Raw genomic sequence first — 26,654 nt, forward strand, 5'->3', positions numbered from 1 at the left:
ACGTGCTGCTGTGTGAATGTGCTGCTGTGTGAACGTGCTGCTGTGTGAACCTGCTGCTGTGTGAACCTGCTGCTGTGTGAACGTGCTGCTGTGTGAACGTGCTGCTGTGTGAATGTGCTGCTGTGTGAACGTGCTGCTGTGTGAATGTGCTGCTGTGTGAATGTGCTGCTGCGTGAACGTGCTGCTGTGTGAACGTGCTGCTGTGTGAACGTACTTCTGTGTGAATGTGCTGCTGTGTGAATGTGCTGCTGTGTGAGCGTGTGGCCTAGGCTAATGGGTCGTGAATAGTCGTCCCAATAAGTCGTGGATTAAAGTACCTGCAAATTGTGTGTGTTTCCTTCGTTATTTACCACCATATGCCACAATATTAATGCGGCTTGTGGGCATTGCAAATCATTTTGGGAACAAAAATGCCAATATTCGTTATAAGGCGAAACACAAATAACGCAGCCTCCTAATTTTGGACCCCTAATTATACACTGTATGTGTGTATGTGTGTATATATATATATATATATATATATAGTGACAGGGTGACTGGTGGTCTGATGTCAGGCAGAAGCAGGAACAAAATACTGACACCAGGGAGTACTGCAGGTAAAGGTGGCATTTGCTGTTTTTATTAAGCAAAAACAAAAATAAATAAAATATTTAAACAAAAACACACTGCTCACAGAGCAAAATAAAAGGTTTAAACAAAACAAATCTCGCACACCAAATAATAAATAAACCATACAGGTCAGGCTGGGCAGTCGCTGTCACTGTTCCTGTATTGTTTTATCGTTTACGTTTCTTTCTCTCCGTTCTCGTTCACTCTCTGCTCCTACAACACCCCCTCCTCGAGCTGGAGAGCTGCAGGCTTTTTATATTCAGGTGACCATCTCCCGATTAGCAACAAAATTAATCACTTAATTAATTCGGGAGATGGCCACCTTCTGCATGAGTTTATTAATTACTATGTGGATGGGGCTTCCCAAAAACAATAACAAAACCTGCGGCGCTCGCCGTCATAAATATACAAAACATTACTAAATCATAATAAACACAAAACAATCATCTGCACAGGGGCGGAGGGGACTCCGTTCTAAACTAACATAAACAAAACAATGTACAGGGCTGCTCGCCCTGTTACATATAGAGAGAGAGAGGAAATAAAATAAAATCCCTTTAAATTATAAAATTTCAATTCTGTTATTTTAAGTGTACATAGATTAAATAAAATAGACCTCTCAGGAAGCTGTGCATGGTTTATAATAAAATACAAAATTCTAGTAGCTATTATAGAGACAGAAAAAATACAGAAAGTGAATTGCAAGTACATATTTTAAAATGGAAAACAGGTTTAAAGTTTATACAACTTTAAAGCATTGTGAGGGAATAGATTAAAGTACCGTAAGCAAAAAATCAACAACAACTTGAAAGTGAGTTTTAATTAACATGCTTGTAGGCCTACACTGAAGGAGACGTTTCTTCTGAAAACTCATAAAAATAAACTGCCGTCAGAGGGAGGCGAAAACAGAGAGAAAAAATACCAGGAACTCCTAGAGAACACCCTGAGAAAAAAGATTCATGGAATAAAACGCTGTCAAGAACCAATATTTATACTTTCTTTCCTTATTTAAGGGATTATTTTCAAAGCTTGGTAAATTGTGTTGAGTAAATCTTTGCTTATAAATCTCCACTGAAAATGCTACCTACATTCTGTGTTCAGTTTACAGAAGCAGCATCACCAAAACAGAACATTGATTTAAAATACAAAAGCGAGACAGATTATTCTACAACACTGAAAGTGAGAACATGTAAACCCTCACAACCCTCCTACCAAGTTTTGAAGAAAGCCCCACCACTAGTGTTTGTAGTTTTCCAATGTTTATTTCTCTTTCAAAATAGAGTTGAAAGTAATTTAACACTAAGAAAATGTGGCTGTGATTTTCTGTACTTTTGATCCGTGAAAGCCAGCGGTCATGTGTCAAGGAAATTGAACAATAGGCTCTTCATAAAATGTACATTTCTAGTTTTGTTACTTTTACGTTTGATTAAGTTTTTTTAAAGCGTTTTGAATAATGAAATACTTTTTGTGACTGTTTTCAAAAGGGTTTGGGTTTTAACATTCTGTGTTTTCCTGTGCTGGAGAAAGTTGACCATTTTAAGTCTTTACATAAATGGCGTGCAGGGGTCTGAATAGCTGTGTATGAGCAACATTAACAAGGAAATGTTGTAAGAGAGGAATTGACAGATTGATTTACAAAATGCACCTCTAAAAGGTTCCAAGTACACAACTAATAGATTATTAAAAGCAGCGGCACAAGCAGAAAACGTAGAATCATCTATTTCAAACCAGTATAATCATTTGAAAAAGGGCGGAATAATAATGAATGTTGAAACATGTAGTTTAGATTGTTAATATCATCTCCGGAATGCAACTTAAACTGCACTGAAGTATTTAAACACATCACATACAGACACTTACCAATAAAAAGGGAAATTATAGAAAAGTCAATTTTTGAAGCTGCGACTGAAACGTTATTCTTCCATTTATAAAGCCTTAAAAATAACAGGGTCTGAAGAATGGATGGCGTTCAAGTGGAACTTTGTTATTGAAAAAGGGACAAATTAGGAAGAGATGACTATTAAAGAAAAATAAACAAATTTATAAAATGTATAAATATGTAAAGTCCACAACAGAAAAAAATAAGCTCTGAACTATGAGTTATAATGGTTCAATATACTATACAATAAATACATACGTACGTACATACCTTAGGTACATTCATACGTTTGTTTAAAAATGAGAAGATGCATCTCATACTAAATAAAAATGTATTTAATGTTAAATGTTCATATGTGGATTAGAAACAATATATGTCTTTTCATAGATAATAATAAACACCATTTCAGAACTAAAACAACAACAAAAACATCAGTATACAGTCTGTACCATGAATTTCAATTGAAGGGGATTAAAAAAAAGTGCTGCTGCAGTAGAAACAACACCAGAATAGCATATAAGGAGGTGAGTAAGCAGGAGTGTGACCCCCTATTAAGGTGGAGGCCAGGGCACACACACATCTGAAGAAAGAGAGCACTACTTTCAGGTGTACAAGAACTTTTTCTAAGCATTAAGCCGTATGAAATACTACTACTGCAGGTACAATAATACCTGTTTGGCTAACAGTGGTCTTCACAGAGCTGCAGCGAGGAAGAAGCTCTCCTCTTTGATACATTTAAGAGGAAATTAAATAAGTGACAGTATAACAGCTATTGTCCTTTGGAACTAACATAATGAAAGACATTGAATGCATCTGATCACACAATTACATTACACAGTATACAACAGCAGCTAATGTGCTGCCTAATGCAGTGTATTGGATGGAGATATATGAAAAGGTTTTGCTTGTTCCAAAATATGGCTCAGAATATTTTATATCCAGGGTTTAGAAATTAGTGGTACATTTAATTCTGTACATAGAAAAAGGGTACAGTGCTCCATTGATATTTCATATTTTGTAATTCACAAATTCCTTTGATTCTTTGTTTCAATTCAATTAATTTTATTTATATAGTGCGTTTCATACCACAGTATCTCAAAGTGCTTTACATGTCGGTTAAAACAGAATAAGAGCATGCAGTATCAGGAAATAGTAAAAAAATACAAAATAACTGTAGATAATTATAATAATGATATAAATAATAACAACAACAATAATATAAAACAATTAAACAATAACAAAATAAAATAAAATAAGAATGATGGATAAAGCACAATATCTAAAACCCCACTGAGTGGCTACTTTGTTATTTTTTGGTGCATTTTTAACTGGCATCTACCTGTTATTTTAATTTTCTATATTGTTATGATAACTTACTCTCATTTTGTTAATCACAAAAGTGAAGTCTAAATGTAACTGTTAATTCTGCAAACATTGCCCTTCAATGCCTCAATATAAAATAAGAAACTGAAGCCTAAAAATTATACATACATTTCTTGGTGTTTTTCTCCCCCACAGTGTTGATAAAGCTCAATTTTCAATGTGATTTGTTGAGTTTCATAGCCGCTGTGAAATTTCACTGCTCTGATTACGGGCTTGTCTAACTTGACTGTCCTCAAAATAAGACGCTGCAGTTTGTAGCAAAAACAAAGGATTACATTTTGTATCTGTGCAGAAGTATTGATTTAGAATGTATCAGATTACATAAATACAGCTTATGTTCTGATTTAAAAATAGCGAATACTATTGCTTTCTATTTGAAAGTCTTGAAAAGCACTCTGCATTATTGAAACATTTCCAGTTGTATATGATGAGAGGCAGGGTGTGCGTCGGGCGTCCTTTTCGCTTCCCCTCGAGCTCCCCCACACAGCCTAACCAATGTGCAGACTACTGTACAACCAGAACTTCCTGAACAGGTAGTCTGAACACTGGGCAGGCGGGGCGGGCTGGTGCGCTGCCTCCAGTGATCGGGCGAGTGAAGAGTCCAGGCGATGGAGAACACACACACACACACAGCCACTTCACTGTAACAACTGGGATATGGAGACTGATCCCCCCCAAAACCTTAAAAAGAGGACGAAGTGACATTAGAAAATAACAATATCATTTAAGCTGTAAGAATCACAAATAACTTGTTTATAAATTATATGTTCTCAAATGTATTGTTTAAAAAAATTACAATAAAATGCTACCTGACAACAGGTGATATTCTTACAGATGCAATTTTTTCTTTTGTGTGCAATTTTTCTTATTAAAAAAAAACACCTTTTATTTGAGCTTTTTACTTTGAAAGTAATATTTGTATAGTTTTCAAACAGCCCCAAACTGAGTCCTGCTGGAAAAAAAAAAAAAAAAAAATGACCTTTTCAAAGGAAACAAATGTCCCAGATTTGGCTGAAGCTCATTTTTAGGGCTCTGTCAAGCAGAGAGAACCCGTTTTGAAGATGCAGCACCCTTAGTCTTTGTTATGTACTCCAGGATATACCCATGGTAAAGCCTAGCTTAGAATAGGAATACCCAGCAAAGCACATGGAACACTAAGGTATCTAAAAATGTGCATAATGTGTTTGATCAATTTACAGGGCAAATGTACCATGGAAACTGTTTCTATGGGATTTCCATGTTTTTTCAAGATTACTCAAATCAAGACATATATGCCACCAATTATACTTTTTTTGTATTACATTAAAAAATAGATAAGTTATCACATCATTTTTAGTATGGGTTAGGTCAAGACTGCAAGACTACATTTATTCCATACATTTCACAAAGAGTCCAGTTAGGTCCACAATGGTATCACCTGTCAATTTACCCCCTAAATAAAGAAAGAAAGAAAGAAAGAAAGAAAGAAAGAAAGAAAGAAAGAAAATAAATATAACTTTTGCTGAAAATAATAATAATAATAAAAAAACATTAAGGTGTCCTTCTGGAACATTCTTTAGTGGTCAAGTAGCTTCCTCTCCTACCCAGTCCCTAAACCAGAAGAGTGTCTTCACAACCTGAAGGAAAGATGTTTCAAGCCGTGGATGCATCTACCTTTCCTCCTTATCTGAAGCTGCAGCTGTCCGTCTTTCCTAGTTTTCTTTAAGCCATTCTAAGAATTTAAATTAAATAAATAAATAAAACACTGTTTGGCAGGTGTTACAACTAGTTCAAAAGCAGAAAACCTTGTGGAGATAAAAATGAAATGAAGTCACCCAAGCAGAGGGGAGAAGGCAGTCTCCATCCCTTCTTAGCAGCAGCCCTGAGCAGATTCTGGATTGACGTGGCAGGGTGCTGTAACGAGCTCTGCTGGGTGAGGAGGAGTGGCTTTCTTCTTTTTTTGGGGGTGGCTTCAGGAAGTAAGGGTCAGAGGTGAACAGGAAGTGAAACGTATTAAGTTGCCCTGTAGGGGGGCGTTGGGGTGTGTGTGTGTGTGTGTGTGTGTGTGTGTGTGTGTGTGTGTGTGTGTGTGTGTGTGTGTGTGTGTGTGTGTGGTGTTTGGGGGGGTGACATATAAGGGGTTCCAAGACTGTAGCCGGTTGAGGAATGTCAGACTTTCTTGGCTCATATGGACGGCTGTAATGGTTCCAGATGTACAGCCCCATGGTGTGCTGCCTTGTCTCCTGTATTTTTTTTTCCTTGTTTTTTTTTTTTTTTTGTAGGGGGTGTTTAACACTTATTTCCTTTCCCTGTCCTGCAGCAGGCTGAATAAAGAAGCCTTTATCTAGGCAATGACTCTGAGCCTTCAACTTGGGGAATGGGGGAGGGAATCACTTGAGAAGCAGGCACAAAGACTTCCTTCGCAGGTTTCGGGAGGAGATGAATAAGGTCCGGTATTGTTACATGTGGATGTTTTAAAAGATGACTCCCTTGTTAGTGGACAGGAGCTCGTACCATACATGGTTCAGAACTAAAAGCCCAGCCGCTGACTCCTTGACGTCGTTTGGTTATTGATCAGTTAGTCTGTGGTCCAGTAGAAATGGCCTTGTCAAGGACATGGCATTCAGTCTGGTTACTTCTGCTCCTCACCATAAAACCACCCTCACCAGTCCTGAACAAATGACCACTGCTGTATATGAGTACAGTGTAGCTGTTGGCCTCCCTATACCTTATTCTGTCACACTCTGCTTTAGTGTAAAGAACAATGAAAGTAAGAGACAACAGATATTCCATCGATGTGGAAATCCATTCCACAACTCAAACATGAAGCATGTCCTTTTGGGCCAAACCGTACATTTTTTATATCGGTCGTTAGGGGGTGTGATTTGTGACGTTTGCAGCAAAGACTAGAGCTAGCTACAGTACTGTTGTGTGCAAAGGCGTTTAGTCTGTTTTACTACACATAGACCAAGCTAGTTGTCTTCTGGGCTTATCTCCATTTCCTGATTCAGAACACAGTTGTTCTTGCTTGCTATACAGTTTACATACCGGACAACATTTCTATGGGGGAAAAAAAAAAGTTTGCTACAATACAGCATTTTGACATATAATTACAATATTTTTAAACAGTGTTTTTTTTTCCGTGTTCAGAAGAGTAGGGGATTAATAAATGATACAAAAAATAAACATGTCTTTCTCAACGTTTTTTTCCCATTATGGTCAGAGCCAGTCAGAGTGGCATTTCCTTTCCAAGTTCCAATATGCTGGAACTCTCTTCACAGGTGAGTTAAAATAAGTTCAGTACCTTTTAGGTTTTAAATGAAATATGCATCCTCATTAAACAGTTTAGAGCTGCTTCTCTTTAACTGAGGTACATGGGGGCGATTCCTTGGTCTAGGAACAAATAAAACAGACACAAGGGCCAAAATAAACAGTTTAACAAAACAATATACTGTTATAGGCCGGGCATGTGCCTTCAATACAGCTATGAAACAAAACACAGTTACACAAATAGACGCACGCACGCACGCAGGATTTAGTTCTTCCTTTATACAGGTGGCCACTCCCAAATTAGCACTCAATTACCTAATTGGCCACACCTCTGATTGTTTTCAGGGTCAGAATTAACCCCATCCCTGCCAACCTTACATTCCCACACACATTATTTACATATTAGAGTTTTCGTCCGGCCACAATATAAAATTATAAATGTTGTAAATATAAATATAAAAGACACTGAACACTAATGAACGATAGGTTACAGATGTAACCACAGTTCCCTGAAAGAGAAGATGCCCACTAAAACAATACTTTTGGGATATGCCTGCTTGTCAGGTATTTACTGACCATTTTATATCAAAGCTGCCGATAGGCCCCTACATGGAGTGACGTCTTTGGTCCCGCCTCCCGAGGTAATAAATAATCACTGCACGGAGACTTCAGTCTCTTGCATTGAACCCGCAAATGCGAGTGATGCGACCTCGCAAAGTTGGTGGTTATCTTCTTTTTCAGGGAACCGTTCCCTTTCAATTCGAAGATGACCACCAAAACAATACTTTTGGGAAAGTATGCCAAAGCCGTCGCGAGGGAGAATGAGCGGACAGCACATGAGGGACTTCTCGCTACTACCATCTAGTGCTGGTAGTGTGAGCGTGCAACCTCAAGGACCCTTGTGCCTAATGAAGGCATAGAGGGATCTACCACATTAAGTTGGTAGAATCTGGTGAATGTATGCAGAGTAGCCCAGCTAACCGCAGTACAAATATCAGTCAACAAGGCACCTCTAAAGAGGGCCCATGACGTAGCCACACCTCTGGTAGAGTGCGCAGCCATCCTCCCAGGTGGGGGTAGGCCGGCGGTGGGGGTAGGCCGGCATTAGTATACACAGTCGAAACCGTATCCACAATGCAATGGGACAGTCGCTGCTTAGAGAGGGCTTGACCTCGGGTCTGTTCACCATGACAAACGAAGAGCTGGTCAGATTGACGCAGCGCTCTCGTTCTATCCACATAACCTCTCAATGCCTGAGCCTGGCAGAAGGAATTCAATCTACAATCCGCAAAGGGAGGGGGATGGGAAGCCTCTCGCTCCAAGTGAAAAGCTCACCTTAGGGAGGAAAGCCGGGTTTGTGCGCAACGATACCCTGTTTCCATTGTCCCAAATACGCATACAGGAACTGTGCACTGATAGTGCCTCAGGTCACCCCGTAGCGCCTTGGGGATTGGAACAGTCCAGGTTACCGTAGTTACTGCCGGACGCCATTGCCTCCCCTTTCCCGTGCCAGGGCATGGGAGGGGAACATTGCAGCCACTTGTCGAGACACCTCTCGCTCTCTGTGAAAGCGTTGCAGTATCTCCTCTACCGCTGGTCCAAAAGAATTTCTTAAGTGCATCCAGTAAGGCGGACTTGTCCGAATCTGGGACCCTTGGCTGACACAGCCACAGCTGTCTGCGTGCCACCACCAAGCTTGCCAAGCTTCTACCCAGGGCTTGCCCTTGGAAGCTGGAGATCTGTAGCAAGGTACCCGAGACCAAGCGTAGCTCTGAAGCCAGTGGTTCAGGAAGGGTTACAGATTGCAGCATGCCATCCAGGAAGGCTGTCAAGAGTCCTCCCGTGTTGGCCAGGACCATTACTTGCGCTTCCGCTGTGTAAGCCTTTTTTAGGTGGGCTTCCGTGAGCCTGCATTGGCCGTTAGGGCATACAGGATCCTTGGACAGGCCTCCTACTGGGGGGGTGCTCGCACTAAGGCCGCTATGGTGGAGTCCACCAAGGAGGCCAGTGAGGCTGCGCTCTTGACACACTGGGCGCTGAGGCCGGTTGATGCCAGGAGGATTTTACCTCCTCCAGTAAGTCTGGGAACACCGGAAAAGGCTGGGGGGTTGAAGTCTGCGCTGGTCTGAACACAGACCTGCGCTGTTCGGACAGTGCCTTCCAGGGAACCTGGAGGAAGTTGGAGGCTCGCTCCATAAGCGCCCAAGTCGGGCTTGAGGGCACTGGAACCTCAGGCTCTGAGGCAAGCTCAGATCTGGGGACCATTTCTTGGGTCATGTGTTTTTCTTGTGTCTCTTCCTGTAGGAAGGACTCCTCATCCCAGGAAGCCGTGATAGAAATTGCGTCCTGTTCTTCCTCGCTCATCACCACGTCCTGCTCTGAAACGCCTGGAGCAACCATCGGCGGAGCCAGGGTGTGCTCCGGGGCAGGTGCTGGTGGTGGAGCTGGGGCAGACGCAGGGGAGAGAGCCTGCTGCCTGGCTAAGAGCTTAAGTATTTGGGCCATCTGGCCCTTTAACTCGGAAATGTCCTTCGCCTGATCCGCATTCCTTGCTCGTTTCCTACCCCTCGAGGGTGATTTTGAGTGGTTGCAGGCCTGATGTGTGCAGTGCAGCAGCATGATTTATTTTGTGTTCCCATACCGGTAGCCTACAGGCTAAGTAAAAAGAAAGTGCTCTAGGTGTTCATTTGATTTTACTACTGAACTGTATTAGTATAGGCGTACTGTACATTTTTTCATAATGTAACGTGTAGCCTACCCAAAAAAATATTTGTGTTATTTCAGCACAATGATTTATACATTTAAAATACATTGAGCACTATAAATGTATGTGTGTGCAAATTATTCTTTTTTCAAACCCGACACCTTATGTCAGACAAACATATCCGGTTTAGTGAGGGGCTACTCCTGTATGATTATGAAAAGCTTTTTGATAGAAATACATTTTTTATTTGGGGGTGAAGGTGGGGGCCCCCCTTAGGAGGCTGTGTGGTCCGGTGGTTAAAGAACAGGGCTTGTAACCAGGAGGTCCCCGGTTCAAATCCTGGCTCACTCAGTGTTGTTGAAGTTGACTCTGCAGCTGATGCATAGTTCACACACCCTAGTCTCTGTAAGTTGTCTTAAATAAAGGCATCTGCTAACTAAACAAATAATAAATAATATAGATTAGGAAGGGATTAAACTGCCTTTCATTTTTATATTTTTGTAAAATAGGTACATCTTAGTACACTTACCCTTAGTGTAAAAAAATATTCATAACATTCAATGTTATAAAGGTGGGTAAAAGTGATGTTTATAATAATTCTAAATTAGGTTAACTTCAGTTACTATGTGAAACTGAACAAACTAGAGGAGAACTAGAAGACACGAATGCTAAGTATGTTCAGAACGGAAGTGAGAGGCCCATTTTAAGAGTAATCAAGGTGTAGAGAAGTTTATGACTTCAGCATGCTGAAGGCAAGGTACTGGCCAGGGATCACGTAAAATACACTTCTATAGAAAGTAAATGTGCTGAACTATACATACACTAGGTCGTCTACAAGCAGCCTTGCGAAATCCTTAGCACAATGATTAATATCTGCAATCAGTGTCCTTGCTATAGCTAAAGACCTGATACAAAACTAAAATGCTGAAACAGACTGCATCAGGAGATGACACTAAGTAATGAGTTTGTAAAAAAAAAAAAAAAAAGAAAGACAATGGCCAGTCATTTTTACTCGATTGCACAATTTTGGCAAGTTAAAAAATACTGCATGTAAAGTGAGAAGTCATTAAAACTGGAATCCACCTACATGGTTGCTTATTGGTTTTGTAACAATGCTAATGTATTTTCAAATTAGAGTTAGAAAAAGTATTGCTTCATGAACACTTTATTTATCCTTAACTATTAAATGCTAAATTTAGAAATACTAAAAGAAACTTAATGTTTTTTTCAATAAAGACGTTTCAACATTTTTGTCAATGTACTTAATAAGTTTCTTCTTGTAAATCATGCATCATACAATATCCCATTTCCAGTTTTATTTCAGTCTTTGGGATGTTGTCTCTATGGACTGTCTTAGAGAGAGAAAAAAGTAAAAAAAAAAATTTGAAAGTCTGTAAGGAGGATTGCGAGACGAAAAAGAAAGAAAAACGTTGAAATGTGCCAGTGGCCTCCTCCCAACACAAAGGCGTTTCGGTAATGAGGGGTTCGCTGTGAGCTTATTGTTCCCAGATGTTGCCTGCATTAGAGAGAGCCTTTGAAGCAAACCCGCACTTTTCAATCAAGCTTTACTGAAAGAGAAACCGAGGCAGGCATTTAAAGAAACAGCACCCTTTCACTCATAGCTGTCAGCTCTGTGTCAGAAAGGCTGTTTCATTTACAAACGCCTTAAACACGCAGTGCTTCAGTGAATCTAATATAGGAAATTCATGAATGAATTAAGAAATTCTTTAAGACTTTTTTGTATTAGACATTAGACAAGGGGTTGTGTAGGGGAAACTTTTTACTTTTGGGGTGTTTCCCTGAGATGAATAAGACTTCTCTTTATTCACAACTCAGTACTAGTAAGCAAAATACAGTATTCTGATGAACCCTGAAAACATCCAGCATTGTGTTACTTGTGTATTCTCAATAATTTAACGATTCATGATTCATTGTTTTTTATTTTAAAAAAATGTTCGGGACTATTTTCTTTACGTCTTTACTCAGCGGAAAGGTACCCAACAAATCAGTGTAAGTTCTAGGTTTTAAGGTGTTTTAAAAAAAAAAAAACAATGGTAAAAATAATTTTCTAATAGCAATAGTGCCCTGTCGATGATAGCTCTACCGTGTGATAGTTGACCTTGACTTTCGTTAGTGCCCTTGCCTTCGGCTCGGGATGCATAATTCGAGAGCCATCATCGACGGGCACTATCGGGTTGACGACTGACTCGAGGAGGGGTGACGACTGACTCGAAGATGGGTGAGGATTGAGTCAAGGAGGAGTGACGACTGACTCGAAGAGGGGTGAGGATTGAGTTGAGGAGGAGTAACGACTGACTCAAAGAGGGGTGAGGATTGAGTTGAGGAGGAGTGACGACTGACTCGAAGAGGGGTGAGGATTGAGTTGAGGAGGAGTGACGACTGACTCGAAGAGGGGTGAGGATTGAGTCGAGGAGGAGTGACGACTGACTCGAAGAGGGGTGAGGATTGAGTCGAGGGGTGACGACTGACTCGAAGAGGGGTGAGGATTGAGTCGAGGAGGAGTGACGACTGACTCGAAGAGGGGTGAGGATTGAGTTGAGGAGGAGTGACGACTGACTCGAAGAGGGGTGAGGATTGAGTTGAGGAGGAGTGACGACTGACTCGAAGAGGGGTGAGGATTGAGTTGAGGAGGAGTGACGACTGACTCGAAGAGGGGTGAGGATTGAGTTGAGGAGGAGTAACGACTGACTCGAAGAGGGGTGAGGATTGAGTTGAGGAGGAGTGACGACTGACTCGAAGAGGGGTGAGGATTGAGTTGAGGAGGAGTGACGACTGACTCGAAGAGGGGTGAGGATTGAGTTGAGGAGGAGTAACGACTGACTCGAAGAGGGGTGAGGATTGAGTTGAGGAGGAGTAACGACTGACTCGAAGAGGGGTGAGGATTGAGTCGAGGAGGGGTGACGACTGAGGATGTCCTAAAATGGACACTGTATGATTGGCTCTCGGCAGTTGCAGGTACAGGACTGGTTGCTTTCATCGATGCAAAGTATTGATTGGCTGGTTTTGGTGGATAATAAAATTAATTTGGACCAGTTGTGTCTTTGTTTAGTATTTACTGTCCAATAGATGTGAACAACACTTAAAAATACAGCAATTCAAAAAGAAAAAGCCAACACTTGCGCGGATTGATTTTAAATTTGATTCACAGTTGGTGCTGAGACGTTCCAGTGGGCATCTACCGTCTATAGAGCCCGTTAGATCGTAAAACCTAGATTTACTGGCTAGAACTGTCAACAATTTTTTCTAAGAGATATTCGTTCCAACTATAATCAGGTGATAATGTGTGATGTGTGAAGTGACAGAGAACCACGTTTGAACGTTATTTGGTCCTCTGATGTCTAAACGTCTACTGTATCCTAGGATACAGTGTAGGGCTGCTTATTACAATGTCGGAGTCAAAATTAAACAGCATTTTAATCAAAATGGAAAGAGATTTTATACTTCCATAGCCCATTTTATCAGGTATATATAGTCTTTATTAAAGTGAGACGACCAGGAGTTTGAAATTTGCTGCGCCGTTTCGAGTTCCGAGTTCCGCCTCTTCCGACTTTTCCCCAGACCCTTAGAAAGCTGTTTCAGTTAACGGCAGCTTTGAAGGCGATGCTTGGTATTGCATCAAAGGGAGCTGATATTAATTTATCAGCACAGCCATAATAAAAGAAAACAGATAAAGGGGAAAAATTCAGACTATATACATATTTTATAATTATATGTCACATGGTTAAAGCTATTTGTTGTGGCTTAGTAATACAAGGCCGAAGCCAGCTATGAGGCACCCAAGACACAGGCCTCGGTTAAAATCATACTAACAGTTATTTATTTAGGCCCTTTTACACGTTGCTTTGCTGCAAAATAAAATGCATTTCACCCCTCGTTAGATGCATACATTAAAAGTCCCGCTGATCTCTATAGCCTCTGTGCTCTTCAAAATCTTTTACTGTCATTGCAGACTACATAAGTAGCACACTGTGTGATTAAGTAGAAATTGTTTTTTTGCAAGAATTGCGTAACCGTATTTTGGGAGTTGTTTGCGGACCACCTGGAGTTTGGACTACAGGTTGGGAACCACTGCCTTAATAACAAAGAGTGTTCATACATAATTGCTTACTTGGAGAGGATTTCTACTGCATATCTCCTATTTAAAACAGAGTAGCTATGCAATAAGAAATATGTAGGTTATGGTAAATATATAATGCTTGAAGAGATGTTTGTCACAAAAGTGATTTTTTTATTAAGTTAAAAAAAAAACACAATGTTGAAAGGTGGAACAGAACAAAGAAAAAAAGCAAGTGGCATATTTGATGGAGCCATGATGTCAATTAGCTGCAGAGTTTATTTCAGACAAACATCGCATTAAGTTATTACGTTGAATGTAAGGACACTAACCCACCGAGATTGATGGGAAATGTCTGCAGAGCATACAGTGTTACCAGGTAAATAATTCTGCAGAGCATACACTGTACCCAGGTAAAGAAGTCTGCAGAGCATACACTGTACCCAGGTAAAGAAGTCTGCAGAGCATACACTGTACCCAGGTAAAGAAGTCTGCAGAGCATACACTGTACCCAGGCAAATAATTCTGCAGAGCATACACTGTACCCAGGTAAAGAAGTCTGCAGAGCATACACTGTACCCAGGTAAATAATTCTGCAGAGCATACACTGTACCCAGATAAAGAAGTCTGCAGAGCATACAGTGTTGGAGAAAAAGTGGTAAAAGTACATTTGGCATGGTTTTGAGTAACAGCTCAAGAATGGTTTGGAGTATAGCCACACTTCACAAACAGAATGCAATGTACTGTACTGTGAATTTTGCAGTCTGGATTTAGGGGTGCGATTTGAAAAAAAAGATTTGACACACAAAAAGTCTGAATATGTATTTATTTTTTAAGTAACCTTTTTTGAGCTCTTTCATGCACAAGACCACTTTATTTTCAGAGCCTCCGAGATACTGGTATTGTTTATGTGTCTGTTGGATAAATTCCTGGTTTGAGAAAAGAGTTTATAACTGGGGTTTAAACCGAACTCCCTCATGAGAAAGAGAACAATATGCAGCAGTTCTCTTGAGATATGGCCTCGCCGATACGTGTTTTTATTATTATTATTATTTATTTCTTAGCAGACGCCCTTATCCAGGGCGACTTACAATCGTAAGCAAATACATTTCAAGTGTTACAATACAAGTAATACAATAAGAGCAAGAAATACAATAACTTTTGTTCAAGTTCAGAGTGCCGGGGGGGGGAGGGGGGGGGGGGGTGACTGGCTGTGTGAACGTGTGCAGACTTGCTTTGGGATTCGCTCCCCCACTCCTGGCCAGACTAAAGGAAATTCACAGCCCTCCTCTGCAGCTGTGAAGCGGTCCCTGTTGAACACACAATGCAAGCAGCACATGTTTCAGCCCCTCTCCAGTCCTCTTCTTGTTACTAGTTATGTAACATTAAAAGGTAGATTCAAATAATATTTTCTTTGGGTTTTTGGGGCGGGGAGGTTACCCATAACTTTTAACCCTTTCATACATCAAGTATTTAAAATAGCTAAACAAAAAATAGTTTTGAACACATAATGAATATATTTTTTATTGAAAACATTTTATTTTTTTTTTCATTGCTTTCTATTGAATCCCAGCACAGTCTGAACGTGAATTCATTGTCAAACACCTGTGCCCAACTACAAATATACATTTCAAATCACCCGTGCTACACAACCCAAATTATATCCCCTGCACCAATGTGTACACACCAACAATAACACACCACACAAAACTTAAAATACGCACAGGGGCAGGGTACCCCGCCACAGGGTGTTATTTTGTTAACTTGCTAGCTCTGCTGTTGCTTGTTGCTCTCTTGTTTTGGTAGCATATAACACTGATATACACGCATGCAGTTTGAAATCGTGGTCGTGTTGTTAAAGTGCGAGGAGACTTGGTCTGGACTCTCAGAGCTTGAATCATATCTATTGTGCAAATCTGATGGCTACCCATTTGCTAGTCTTGCCAATGTACTGAGCTGTCTTTATGATGGTTGTAATGAAATGTTGTTTTTGTTTGTTTGTTTTAAATCTGTGTTAAGTGCTTTCAGCTGTATTCACGAGCTGCTCTTCAGTTTGTTGCCTTCCATACACATACACAGACTAGATCAGCCAAGGTGTCTTTATAGATGTCAGCACCATCTAGTGGTCAGCTATTTTGGCTCCTTTTGCTGTGCTGATGATGTCTCTATGACAGGCAACTACTACTGAAGACCAGCTCCTGAACTCATAGTCAAAGCACCTTAACACAGAACAATTAAAATACAATATTTGAATAACAAACGCTCAGAATTATTGCAAACATGTTAAGAGACTTAAAAAAAGAAAGCTATATGAACAGTTTGTTATGAAACTTGGACAAATGTTCTTCTTGAGAGTTTCCCAGTCTAGTGATATACAGTATGGAGGAGTCTGTCTGTATGGAGGAGCCTGTGTGTATGGAGGAGCCTGTGTGTATGGAGGAGCCTGTCTGTATGGGAGAGCCTGTCTGTATGGAGGAGCCTGTCTGTATGGAGCCTGTGTGTATGGAGGAGCCTGTGTGTACAGAGGAGCCTGTCTGTACGGAGGAGCCTGTGTGTATGGAGAGCCTGTGTGTATGGAGGAGCCTGTCTGTATGGAGCCTGTGTGTATGGAGGAGCCTGCGTGTATGGAGGAGCCTGTCTGTATGGGAGAGCCTGTGTGTATGGAGGAGCCTGTCTGTATGGAGCCTGTGTGTATGGAGGAGCCTGCGTGTATGGAGGAGCCTGTCTGTATGGGAGAGCCTGTGTGTATGGAGGAGCCTGTCTGTATGGAGCCTGTGTGTATGGAGGAGCCTGTCTGTATGGAGCCTGTCTGTATGGGAGAGCCTGTGTGTATGGAGGAGCCTGTCTGTACGGAGGATCCTGTCTGTATGGAGGAGCCTGTCTGTAAGGAGGAGCCTGTCTGTACGGAGGATCCTGTCTGTATGGAGGAGCCTGTCTGTATGGAGGAGTCTGTGTGTATGGAGGAGCCTGTGTATATGTCACTCCTGTACATTTTTACATGCTGTATGTCTGCTAGATGTAGGGCATGGTAAACTACTTTAGCATGATACCGATGGCTCTAATTTTTCCAGCTGTGTCACAGATGACTTTACTGACATACTTGTTAATCTGGTCTGGTGTTTTTTAAGAAAAACTACTCAGATTGCTAATTTAATCTGCATCCCAGTTCTAGCAAAGAAAATGAGGGTAAACTTTGCACTCATAGAAGGAGAAAAATGTCACCCTTTAGTTCAAAGTGACGGCACTATAATAACATGTAACTTTTAGCAGTATGCAAGCAGACTGCAGCGTTGAGCTATTGACACTGTTCTTGTTGTCGGAAGCGTCTTTGTTCTTTAAGTATCACTTGCTGAAGTAGCTAAAGAGCCCATGACTTTTATAACACTGTATAATGCTGACATTTCTTTTTTAAACATATCATGATTGAGATCATTTCTATTCACGTGGTCTGGGCCATTGTCGAATTGGAGGATCAATATTACCATGCTATCATTTCCTTTTAAACCCGGGATAATTCTGGACGCTCTTCTTTGCACTCTTTCTAGAGTAGCAATATCCTTTTTGTAACAAGATGATCAGAACTGAACACAATATTCTAGGTGAGGTCTTACTAATGCATTGTAAAGTTTTAACATTACTTCACTTGATTTAAATTCAACACTTTTCACAATATATATCTGAGCATCTTGTTGCCCTTTTTATAGCTTCCCCACATTGTCTAGATGAAGACATTTCCGAGTCAACATAAACTCCTAGGTCTTTTTCATAGATCCCTTCTTCAATTTCAGTATCTCCCATATGATATTTCTAATGCACATTTTTATTCCCTGCGTGTAGTACCTATACTGCACAAAAGCCATGTGTTTATGTATACTACCAGTTCATAATTTCATGTTTTATAATTCATTACATTTCACGCCCAAGTCCACAGCAATGTCTTTCCAATGTATTTGTAATCTTTGTTGGATTTATCATAAAGTAATTTTTACTTGGTGACACACACAATTAGTTTTTCCATTTAGTTCAGGGAATTGCAAGAAACCACATGTCTTCCCAGTCATTTTTCATTGCTAAATATCATTTTTAACGCATGTCAAATCAGATCAAATCAAATGTGTTTCGATTCCAAAATTGACGCATCACCGTCGTACGGCAATTCCGGAGTGCAAGGTGCAATAGGGAATGCGAGTGATCGTTTTCTTCTTTTTTAGACGCAAGTTAAAATCAGATGCATGATCGGATCCAGTGTGCAATAGCCTTTAAGTAGGCAACATGGCTCACTTGTATATCTCTTCGAATTGGTTACATAAAATATCTTGGCAACTATCCATGATGGAAAACCACATCTAAAAAAATTACAGACTGGTAAAATAATCACGTTTTAAATACTGCCTGGTAATTTTTTTTACTGGCTGGAAATTACCGTAATCTTTTATGAATATGGGCCACAGTGTCATACTGTATTTTATCGTTGAGAGGAGTAATGTACACTTTTATTTCTTCCGCAACCATAAAAGACTGTAGTGCTTTTTACTATGATGATCCCCGAAATACAGTGCATTAAAATGTTACATATGCTGTAATTCATAATTGCTTATTTACAACTTCTAATAAAAACATACAGGTAAAAAAGGTGACTTTTTAATTTCAAGGTTCTGAATCATCTCTTGTTTTTTCAAGACTGCTCATTGTATTGTACAATTAATGAAACGTGCTGCTTTAACACTGTTTGTGATACTGTACTGACCCCCTACCCGGGCGACATGGCAACCTGCACTCCACAGCTCTTTGGCTGCTCCTGCTCTGCCTGTCTGACGTGTCTATTGCTCCCCCTACAGGAGAAAGAGAAGAAGTACATGCTCCCTGTGGATAACCTGAAGCTGAGAGATGTTGAGAAGGGATTCATGTCCAGCAAGCACATCTTTGCTCTCTTCAACACGGAGCAGAGGTCAGTCACTGATTACACTGTTGACCGGGGAATCCCATGTTGAACTGGCTGTTCCCTCACTGATTCGAATATATGACAATACCAGCGTATTGCTGACAATTGCAACACAATGGATTTAGAACATGGTACTGGAATGGATTACCAGTATTTATACCATCGGTGTGCCAAAACATGATCTATTAGTGGCTCATACGATTGTAGTTGCATGACTTAGATGACTTGGGAGATTTAGACAGCATACTAAACTGGACCCAAAACAAGAAAATGATTGTTTAATGTTAATAAATGTAAAGTGTTACACACCGGATGTAAAAAATGTAGGATTAAAATAAATTGGTGGTAGACCGTCACTGTCGGCAACCAGGAAGTGCAGGGAAGCAATCACAAAGGCAAAAGGAATGCTGGAGTATATACAGCAGTCAAAAGTACAAATCAAGGGAGGGTATGCTGAGGTTGTGTAATGCTCTGATGAGACCGAACTTAGAATACTGTGTTCAGTTCAGGTACCCATGCTACAAAAATAACACTGCAAATTTAGAGGGCACTGAAGAGCAAACCAGATAACCAGGGCTACAAGGAAGGAGTTATGAAGTGAGTGAACCGTATCTATTTACCTAGACAAGGAAGGAGTTATGAAGAGTGAGTGAACCGTATCTATTTACAGAGACAAGGAAGGAGTTATGAAGAGTGAGTGAACTGTATCTATTTACCTAGACAAGGAAGGAGTTATGAAGAGTGAGTGAACTGTATCTATTTACCTAGACAAGGAAGGAGTTATGAAGAATGAGTGAACTGTATCTATTTACCTAGACAAGGAAGGAGTTATGAAGATAGAGTGAACTGTATCTATTTACTTAGATAAAGAAGGGTTATGGGAGCCTTGAAGTTTGTAAAATTTTTAAAGCAGTCAGCAAAGTTGAGTCACTTTTTCAAGAGCAGCTCAGAGACCAGGATTAGAGGACACAGTTGGAAATTGTATGGAGACAGACTCAGGGTAAGATACAAAACCCTGGGATCATCAGTGAGTGGGAACCGGACTCGCACTGATGGGCCAATTGGCCTCCTCTCGTTTGTAACTTTTCCTTACAGTAGGTTGTTATGTTGCTGTCAGAATCAATGCATTACAGAATCAATGCATTGCCATTGTAATGTCACTGCTGCATTGGCATTGCAGATTGCTTGGTAAGGGCAGACAGCCACGCCTGATGTCCTGCTCCTCCACTACCCTTTGTTGGGTTGATTTGAAAATGTGTATCCGCCTTCAGAATTATGGGTGGATGAAACGCAAAGCACAGTTTTAGATGTCTGTTTCTTCAATGTGTAGTCTGGGTTGTCTTTGTAGTTATATTAGGTGGGTATCGATAACCTTGCTCGGGGCAGATACACTAAGGATTTCTTCAGGTTGCTAAGGGACAACCTGGATCAAACAGTCATGACGTCAGCACTTCAGTAGATGAAAGGCACCCTGTTGTGTTATGATAGAACAAGCCTTGTGAAATTTTCCCATAATAAAAGCATAACAAAGTGTAATGAAACATAGCAAAAGCATGGTAAAGCCCAGAGAACTTAAAATGTTTTTAAATCATGATGAATTAACTGGGCTGAATATCTTGATATAAAATATATCAAGATATACAGGTATTATTCCTGTAGTATTCAGCTGGAATTCATTATGAATTTGTGGCTATTATTTTAAAGTGTTACCTTCTAAAACATTAATACAACAGTATAGATGTACAGTAACATTAATGATTAACTGTACAAACGAGATGGGTAAAAAGGCTAAATATCAGCTGTGCTAATGTGCAGTATGTGTGTGCTGTGTGTGAGCCTCCCTCCACTCCTCTCTCTCCTCAGGAACGTGTACAAGGACTACCGGCAGCTGGAGCTGGCCTGCGAGACCCAGGAGGACATTGACAGCTGGAAGGCCTCGTTCCTTCGCGCCGGGGTCTATCCGGAGCGCATCACGGTACGGCCCAATTGGGGGAGCTATATATCTTGATATCTTGCTTAAGTGATAATACAGTACTGTTATTTCTTGAGGGTAGGTTTTAAAGCAAATGTGCCTTTCTGAAAGAAAAACAACATTGATATTATAAAACTAGCCAAGAGGAATTTAATTAATGTTTTTGATAGTTTTATAATGCTAATCGTATTTCTTTCACAAAAAAATGGGGGCACATTTGCACTGTTGATGGTGGCCATTATCAGGGTTAGAAACTAACAATCTTGCGCTGCTAGTCCAAAGGACTAGTACCTTTTGAAACTTGCTAGTCCTGATGTAAACTTGCTAGTCCTGATGTAAACTTGCTAGTCCTGATGTAAACTTGCTAGTCCTTATGTGAAGTGCCTAAGTTGGAATCAACAACAACAGTTGGGGTCCTTAAAAATAGGCTTAGATTTTATTTTGCTAAAAAATAAACACTGTTATAAATTTAGATTAACATATTTTTTTTTAACAAAGCACCTTCATAAACACTCATACAGATCGATCAGTCACCTGTTTGCACCTCGTTACTGAGTGACTACTGTACTGTGTGCGGAGAAACTGACACTGACAGCGTTACCTTGCTGACCATGAAGCTCCGCCTGAAATTGACACTGATGACACAAATAAAATGTTTATTTTATTGTACATTACATGTGTTGCTATTTACAAAAATGCTGACTGGCTATGAATTACTATCTACAATAATTAATGTACTCACGTACACATGCGGTCTTCACTGAAGTCCCAATTTAAAGACAGTACGTTTCACTGTAGCCCTCGGGATGAAATTGTTAGCTAGGTGGCTTTTTTTTTTTTTTTATTTAGCAGTGGGAGAAAACCACTTAAGCAAGTACAGTAGAATCTTCCAGAACTGACGGACCCTGAATCTACTAGGTTTAGATACTAATGAGAGCATACCAAATACAAAAGAAAAACAAGGGAAACGCAGATCTTGTCAAGACTTTGTAGAAATGAATTTTATATTTTTAAACGCTGCAATAACAGTTCTGCTTGTGAAGCATCTACACTATAATTTGACAGAACAGGTGATTTAGTTGCACCTTATTTTCCCATTGGTGCTTGAGTCCTGGAGCGCTCATGGAATCACTGCCTATGCACCTATTGTCAGTGATTAAAGCCTGGTTTTCAAACGAACTGATTACACTATGTAACACAATTTTTGTTCCTGGGTAGTAAGTGTTATTTCCTAATTGCTTATGCCTCAAAAGTATAGAAAATGGCTATTATTCCCCACAAACTTTGCTTTTGTGACCAGGACAGTGATATTTTGAAATTTACCTATTTCCAATGAGAAAACGGGCAAATTTGTGTCTTTTCGTTCACATAAAGTCAGAAAAAAACAACATATGAATCCAAATTAACATGTATTTATACTAAAGTAATACAAAAATGACTACAAAAGATTTAGAAGTGAGTAGTTTTTCGAGATTTACGATTATACTGTAAATCATTTTCACGAATCAGCCCCCAAATGTAGTCTCCCATCCTGTTCTTGTTATACGTCCTTGGTAGCGGCGTTCAAAGTCCAGTATATCCTGGTGGAAGCGCTCGCCTTGCTCCTCCGAGTACGCTCCCATGTTCTCCTTGAATTTATCAAGATGAGCATCAAGGATATGGACTTTGAGGGACATCCTACAGCCCATTGTGCCGTAGTTCTTCACCAGAGTCTCAACCAGCTCCACATAGTTTTCGGCCTTGTGATTGCCCAGGAAGCCCCGAACCACTGCGACAAAGCTGTTCCAAGCCGCTTTCTCCTTACTAGTGAGCTTCTTGGGGAATTCATTGCACTCCAGGATCATCTTTATCTGTGGTCCGATGAAGACACCGGCTTTAACCTTTGCCTCAGACAGTTTAGGGAAGAAGTCTTGAAGGTACTTGAAGGCTGCCGACTCCTTATCTAGAGCTCTGACAAATTGTTTCATAAGGCCCAATTTGATGTGCAGTGGTGGCATCAGCACCTTCTGGAGGTCCACCAGTGGCTCCCACTTGACGTTTTTCCTCCCCACAGAGAACTCGGTCCGCTGTGGCCAGTCCCGCCTGTGGTAGTGCGCCTTGGTGTCCCTGCTGTCCCAAAGGCAAAGATAGCAGGGAAACTTGGTAAAACCGCCTTGGAGACCCATCAGGAATGCCACCATTTTGAAGTCTCCTATGACCTTGATGCCATCTCAGAAAAATGCAGATATGTATCCACTTAGGCAGCTGGAACTAAACTGAACTGGTGGGCTTAAGGCCCCTGTATTTATACTACTATTTATATTACTGGAAAGTTCTAGAAAGTTCTAGAAGTTACTCCAAGTTTACTCAGCACTGAATCTATCTGGAATGTTCTGGAAAATAGGTAAATTTCAAAATATCACTGTCCTGGTCACAAAAGCAAAGTTTGTGGGGAATAATAGCCATTTTCTATACTTTTGAGACATAAGCCATTAGGAAATAACACTTACTACCCAGGAACCAAAAAAAAATAAAAATTGTTACACGGTGTTATCGCTCACCAGTACTGTATTGGTATAAGAAAAGTGTGTTTTAAAAAAGTAATTTCAGCTTCCAATCACTTCAAATATGCTGACGATAATGTAAACAACACCAAGCTACAGACAGTGAGTCCCAAGCTTTAAACGTGTTACTGTTTAATTATATTTTAAGCAACATACTACGATAATGTTCATCATGGTAATTGTTTGTTTATTAGTTTTAAAATGTTTAGTAAAACGTGACCTATTGTTTGACCTCGTTAGTACAACCGGCCCCCTTTGCTAATGACATCTTCAGTCAGTGTTGTAACCCAGTATAAATCTCCACATTTCTGTAAAATGACTTTACTCTTACTTCAAAAGATGCAATGTGTCTTAGTGTGGTCTTAGTGACTGGGACTTGTCATTACTGTACTAAACAGTACTAAACTGACATACTGTTTGACCCTATTATTGAACTCTGATGTCATGTTTGCTTTTTTCTTTTTTTTTTTACTTAAACCAACTAAAAGCCATGTTTTGTTTTTTTTAATGCCACTTGAAAAATGACAGGATAAGGATAAAGTAAGTGTTTTTCTCCTCAATGAATGAGAGTAAATTAGCCAGCTATGGTGGTAAAGAATTTCCCTGCTGTATTTTTGTTCCATCTTTTTAAAGTTATAGTAAATGGGTTGTTCCATTCCCATCTCTCTCTCTCTCTCTCTCTCTCTCTCTCTCTCTCTCTCTCTCTCTCTCTCTCTCTCTCACTTAGTAAATGGGTTGTTCCATTCCCACTGCACTCTCTCTCTCTCTCTCTCTCTCTCTCTCTCACTCACTTAGTAAATGGTTTGTTCCATTCCCATCTCTCTCTCTCTCTCTCTCTCTCTCTCTCTCTCTCTCTCTCTCTCTCTCTCTTCTCTCTCTCTCTCTCTCTCTCTCTCTCTCTCTCTCTCTCTCTCTCTCTCTCTCTTAGTAAATGGGTTGTTCCATTCCCACTGCTGGAGTCTATGTGTTTATGGTGTGCATGGAAAGCATTGGGATTGATCTAGGAAGCAAAAAACAAACACTTGATGTCAGCTGTGTATACATAATAATAATATAATAATTTCTTTCTTAGTTGACGCCCTTATCCAGGGCGACTTACAATTGTTACAAGATATCACATTATTTTTTTTACATACAATTACCCATTTATACAGTTGGGTTTTTACTGGAGCAATCTAGGTAAAGTACCTTCCTCAAGGGTACAGCAGCAGTGTCCCCACTGGGGATTGAACCCATGACCCTCCAGTCAAGAGTCCAGAGCCCTAACCACTACTCCACACTGCTGCCCCTAACATACATGAGAGACCCAGTATAGGGCTGTAGTCTTATGATTTAATAACACTCACAGAACGTTTTACTGTAAATAACTCTGCTAGAACAACCACTTGAGGGACCATGTAAAGAAGTTTTGGAGAGAAGAGTGTGGATTTTAAACATGTGTAACTAGGGAATTCAAAAACAGTTTCTTGACCCTTTATCATTTTTTTTTGTCGTCCTAACTTTTTTTCTCTTATATGCTTCCCTACCTGAACCTGAGCAGCTATTCTGCCAATAGTTATTACAGTTATTTCTGTAACACAGGAAGTGAATGGAGAAACCAACAACTCCCATCAAACATACAGTATAGGCAGGGTAACCGGGCCTCACCTGAAGTCTTGGTTATTAGCCCTTCAGCAATGCATACACACATGATGACTCACAGACAGGGATTTCTCAAACGTTTGTTAGAATAGCTGACAGGTGTAAAAACATTGTAATTGAAGTGCCCTCAAATATCTCAAAGTTAAAAGCAATCCTTATATTCAGAACAGCGCCTGCATTCAATGTATATGTGCGTGCTACGCCCTAGGCTCTCTGCCAATGTGAAGCATAATTGCTACAAAATCACAGAGAGGTTAGACTGCAGCTACTCTACATTGCATCTGATTTACCAGCTTTTGCTCTAGAGTAAAGTTAGCTCAGTTTTCTTTAAGGAATTTAACACTTGAAATCTTATATCCAGTATCGTTTTCTACGATCAGTGTCTGTTGAGTATTGAGTGATCACCATGAAGGGGGACTGGCTGCACACTCACTGGGGACAAGTATGACATCTCAAGCCAATGTCAGATCCCCCCACCCTCCTCCTTTATCATCACCAAGCTTGCCCCTCCCCCTGCTTTTACATTATCAATCCAAACACCACCCACCCCTCACAGGGGAGAAGTAAAACAGGTATTATCCAGAATCATTTGAGAACCAAATACTGTGCTGGATTAGACATGCAACGATTTATAGAGCGCGCCAAATGCATTGCACATAATGAATGAGTTATGCTGTAAATAGAAATTTCTCTGCATGGGTCCCCGGGTGGCTCCCCTAGTGAAAGCACTGCCACGTGGCTTTCAGTTCTTCTGAGCTGTGGTGGGAGTTTCTGTGGTGAGGGAACGTAATTGAACATTCGAAATCGGACAGAAAATGGTGGATAAAGTTATTGGAATTTGTGTAATGTAGAAACCATTGTTCCAACAACACTATTACATTTTACAATACTGTACATTCACTGCTATTGTATTGTGCTGCACTGTAAATAAGGATTTCTTTTTTTCAATAAAGTAAAAACAAGCAATACATGCACAGCCTGTAGACACATATATTCTGGGAGCCAAAAGGTTCGGTATTCGTTTGTGTAATCCAGTTAAATCCCACTGGTTTTGTAAAATGAATAGTTCCAAACTTTTCACTGTAGAAGAAGCTTAGTAAATACACTGTACCTGCAAATGCAGATCATTGTAATATTCATAGTGCAACTAAAGTGTAGTGCAAACTACATTGTTATTTTTACCAACTGATATAGAGCTGGCGCCTAGAGGCAGGCTGCACCCTTAGAGTCTACTGCAGGAGTCTGCTGTGGTGCTGTTCCACACTGGTTGTCTCAATGTGTGTCCTTCCCAGCAAACCGAGTCGGAGGAGAACGACTCGGACAGCTTCATGCACTCCATGGACCCCCAGCTGGAGCGCCAGGTCGAGACCATCCGCAACCTGGTGGACTCCTACATGGGCATTGTGAACAAGACTGTGCGGGACCTCATGCCCAAGACCATCATGCACCTCATGATCAACAGTGTAAGTGCAATCCACAGAGGCTGAGGAAGCACCACCCTCCCTGCAGTGTAAGTGCAATCCACAGGGGCTGAGGAAGCACCACCCTCCCTGCAGTGTAAGTGCAATCCACAGGGGCTGAGGAGGCAGTGCAGTCGACACACCCTCCCTGCAGTGTAAGTGCAATCCACAGGGGCTGAGGAGGCACCACCCTCCCT

The 26,654-nt window shown here is 40.6% G+C and overlaps 1 protein-coding gene across 11 annotated transcripts in view; it reads left to right on the forward strand.

The window, feature by feature from the left end:
* Positions 1-26,654, forward strand: part of LOC117422010 (dynamin-1) — a 116,043-nt gene that overhangs the window by 61,254 nt on the left and 28,135 nt on the right. For 7 of the 11 annotated variants that reach the window (XM_058987128.1, XM_058987129.1, XM_058987119.1 and 4 more), the window contains 4 exons: positions 18,738-18,847; positions 20,705-20,816; positions 23,885-23,896; positions 26,290-26,460. In XM_058987128.1, coding sequence (XP_058843111.1) covers positions 18,738-18,847; positions 20,705-20,816; positions 23,885-23,896; positions 26,290-26,460 — 405 coding nt within the window. The remainder of the gene's footprint in view (positions 1-18,737; positions 18,848-20,704; positions 20,817-23,884; positions 23,897-26,289; positions 26,461-26,654) is intronic. The other 4 variants (XM_058987121.1, XM_058987126.1, XM_058987123.1 and 1 more) reach the window with 1 other exon arrangement.

The sequence above is a fragment of the Acipenser ruthenus genome, chromosome 15, assembly GCF_902713425.1.
Source record: "Acipenser ruthenus chromosome 15, fAciRut3.2 maternal haplotype, whole genome shotgun sequence".
Classification (NCBI taxonomy): domain Eukaryota; kingdom Metazoa; phylum Chordata; class Actinopteri; order Acipenseriformes; family Acipenseridae; genus Acipenser; species Acipenser ruthenus.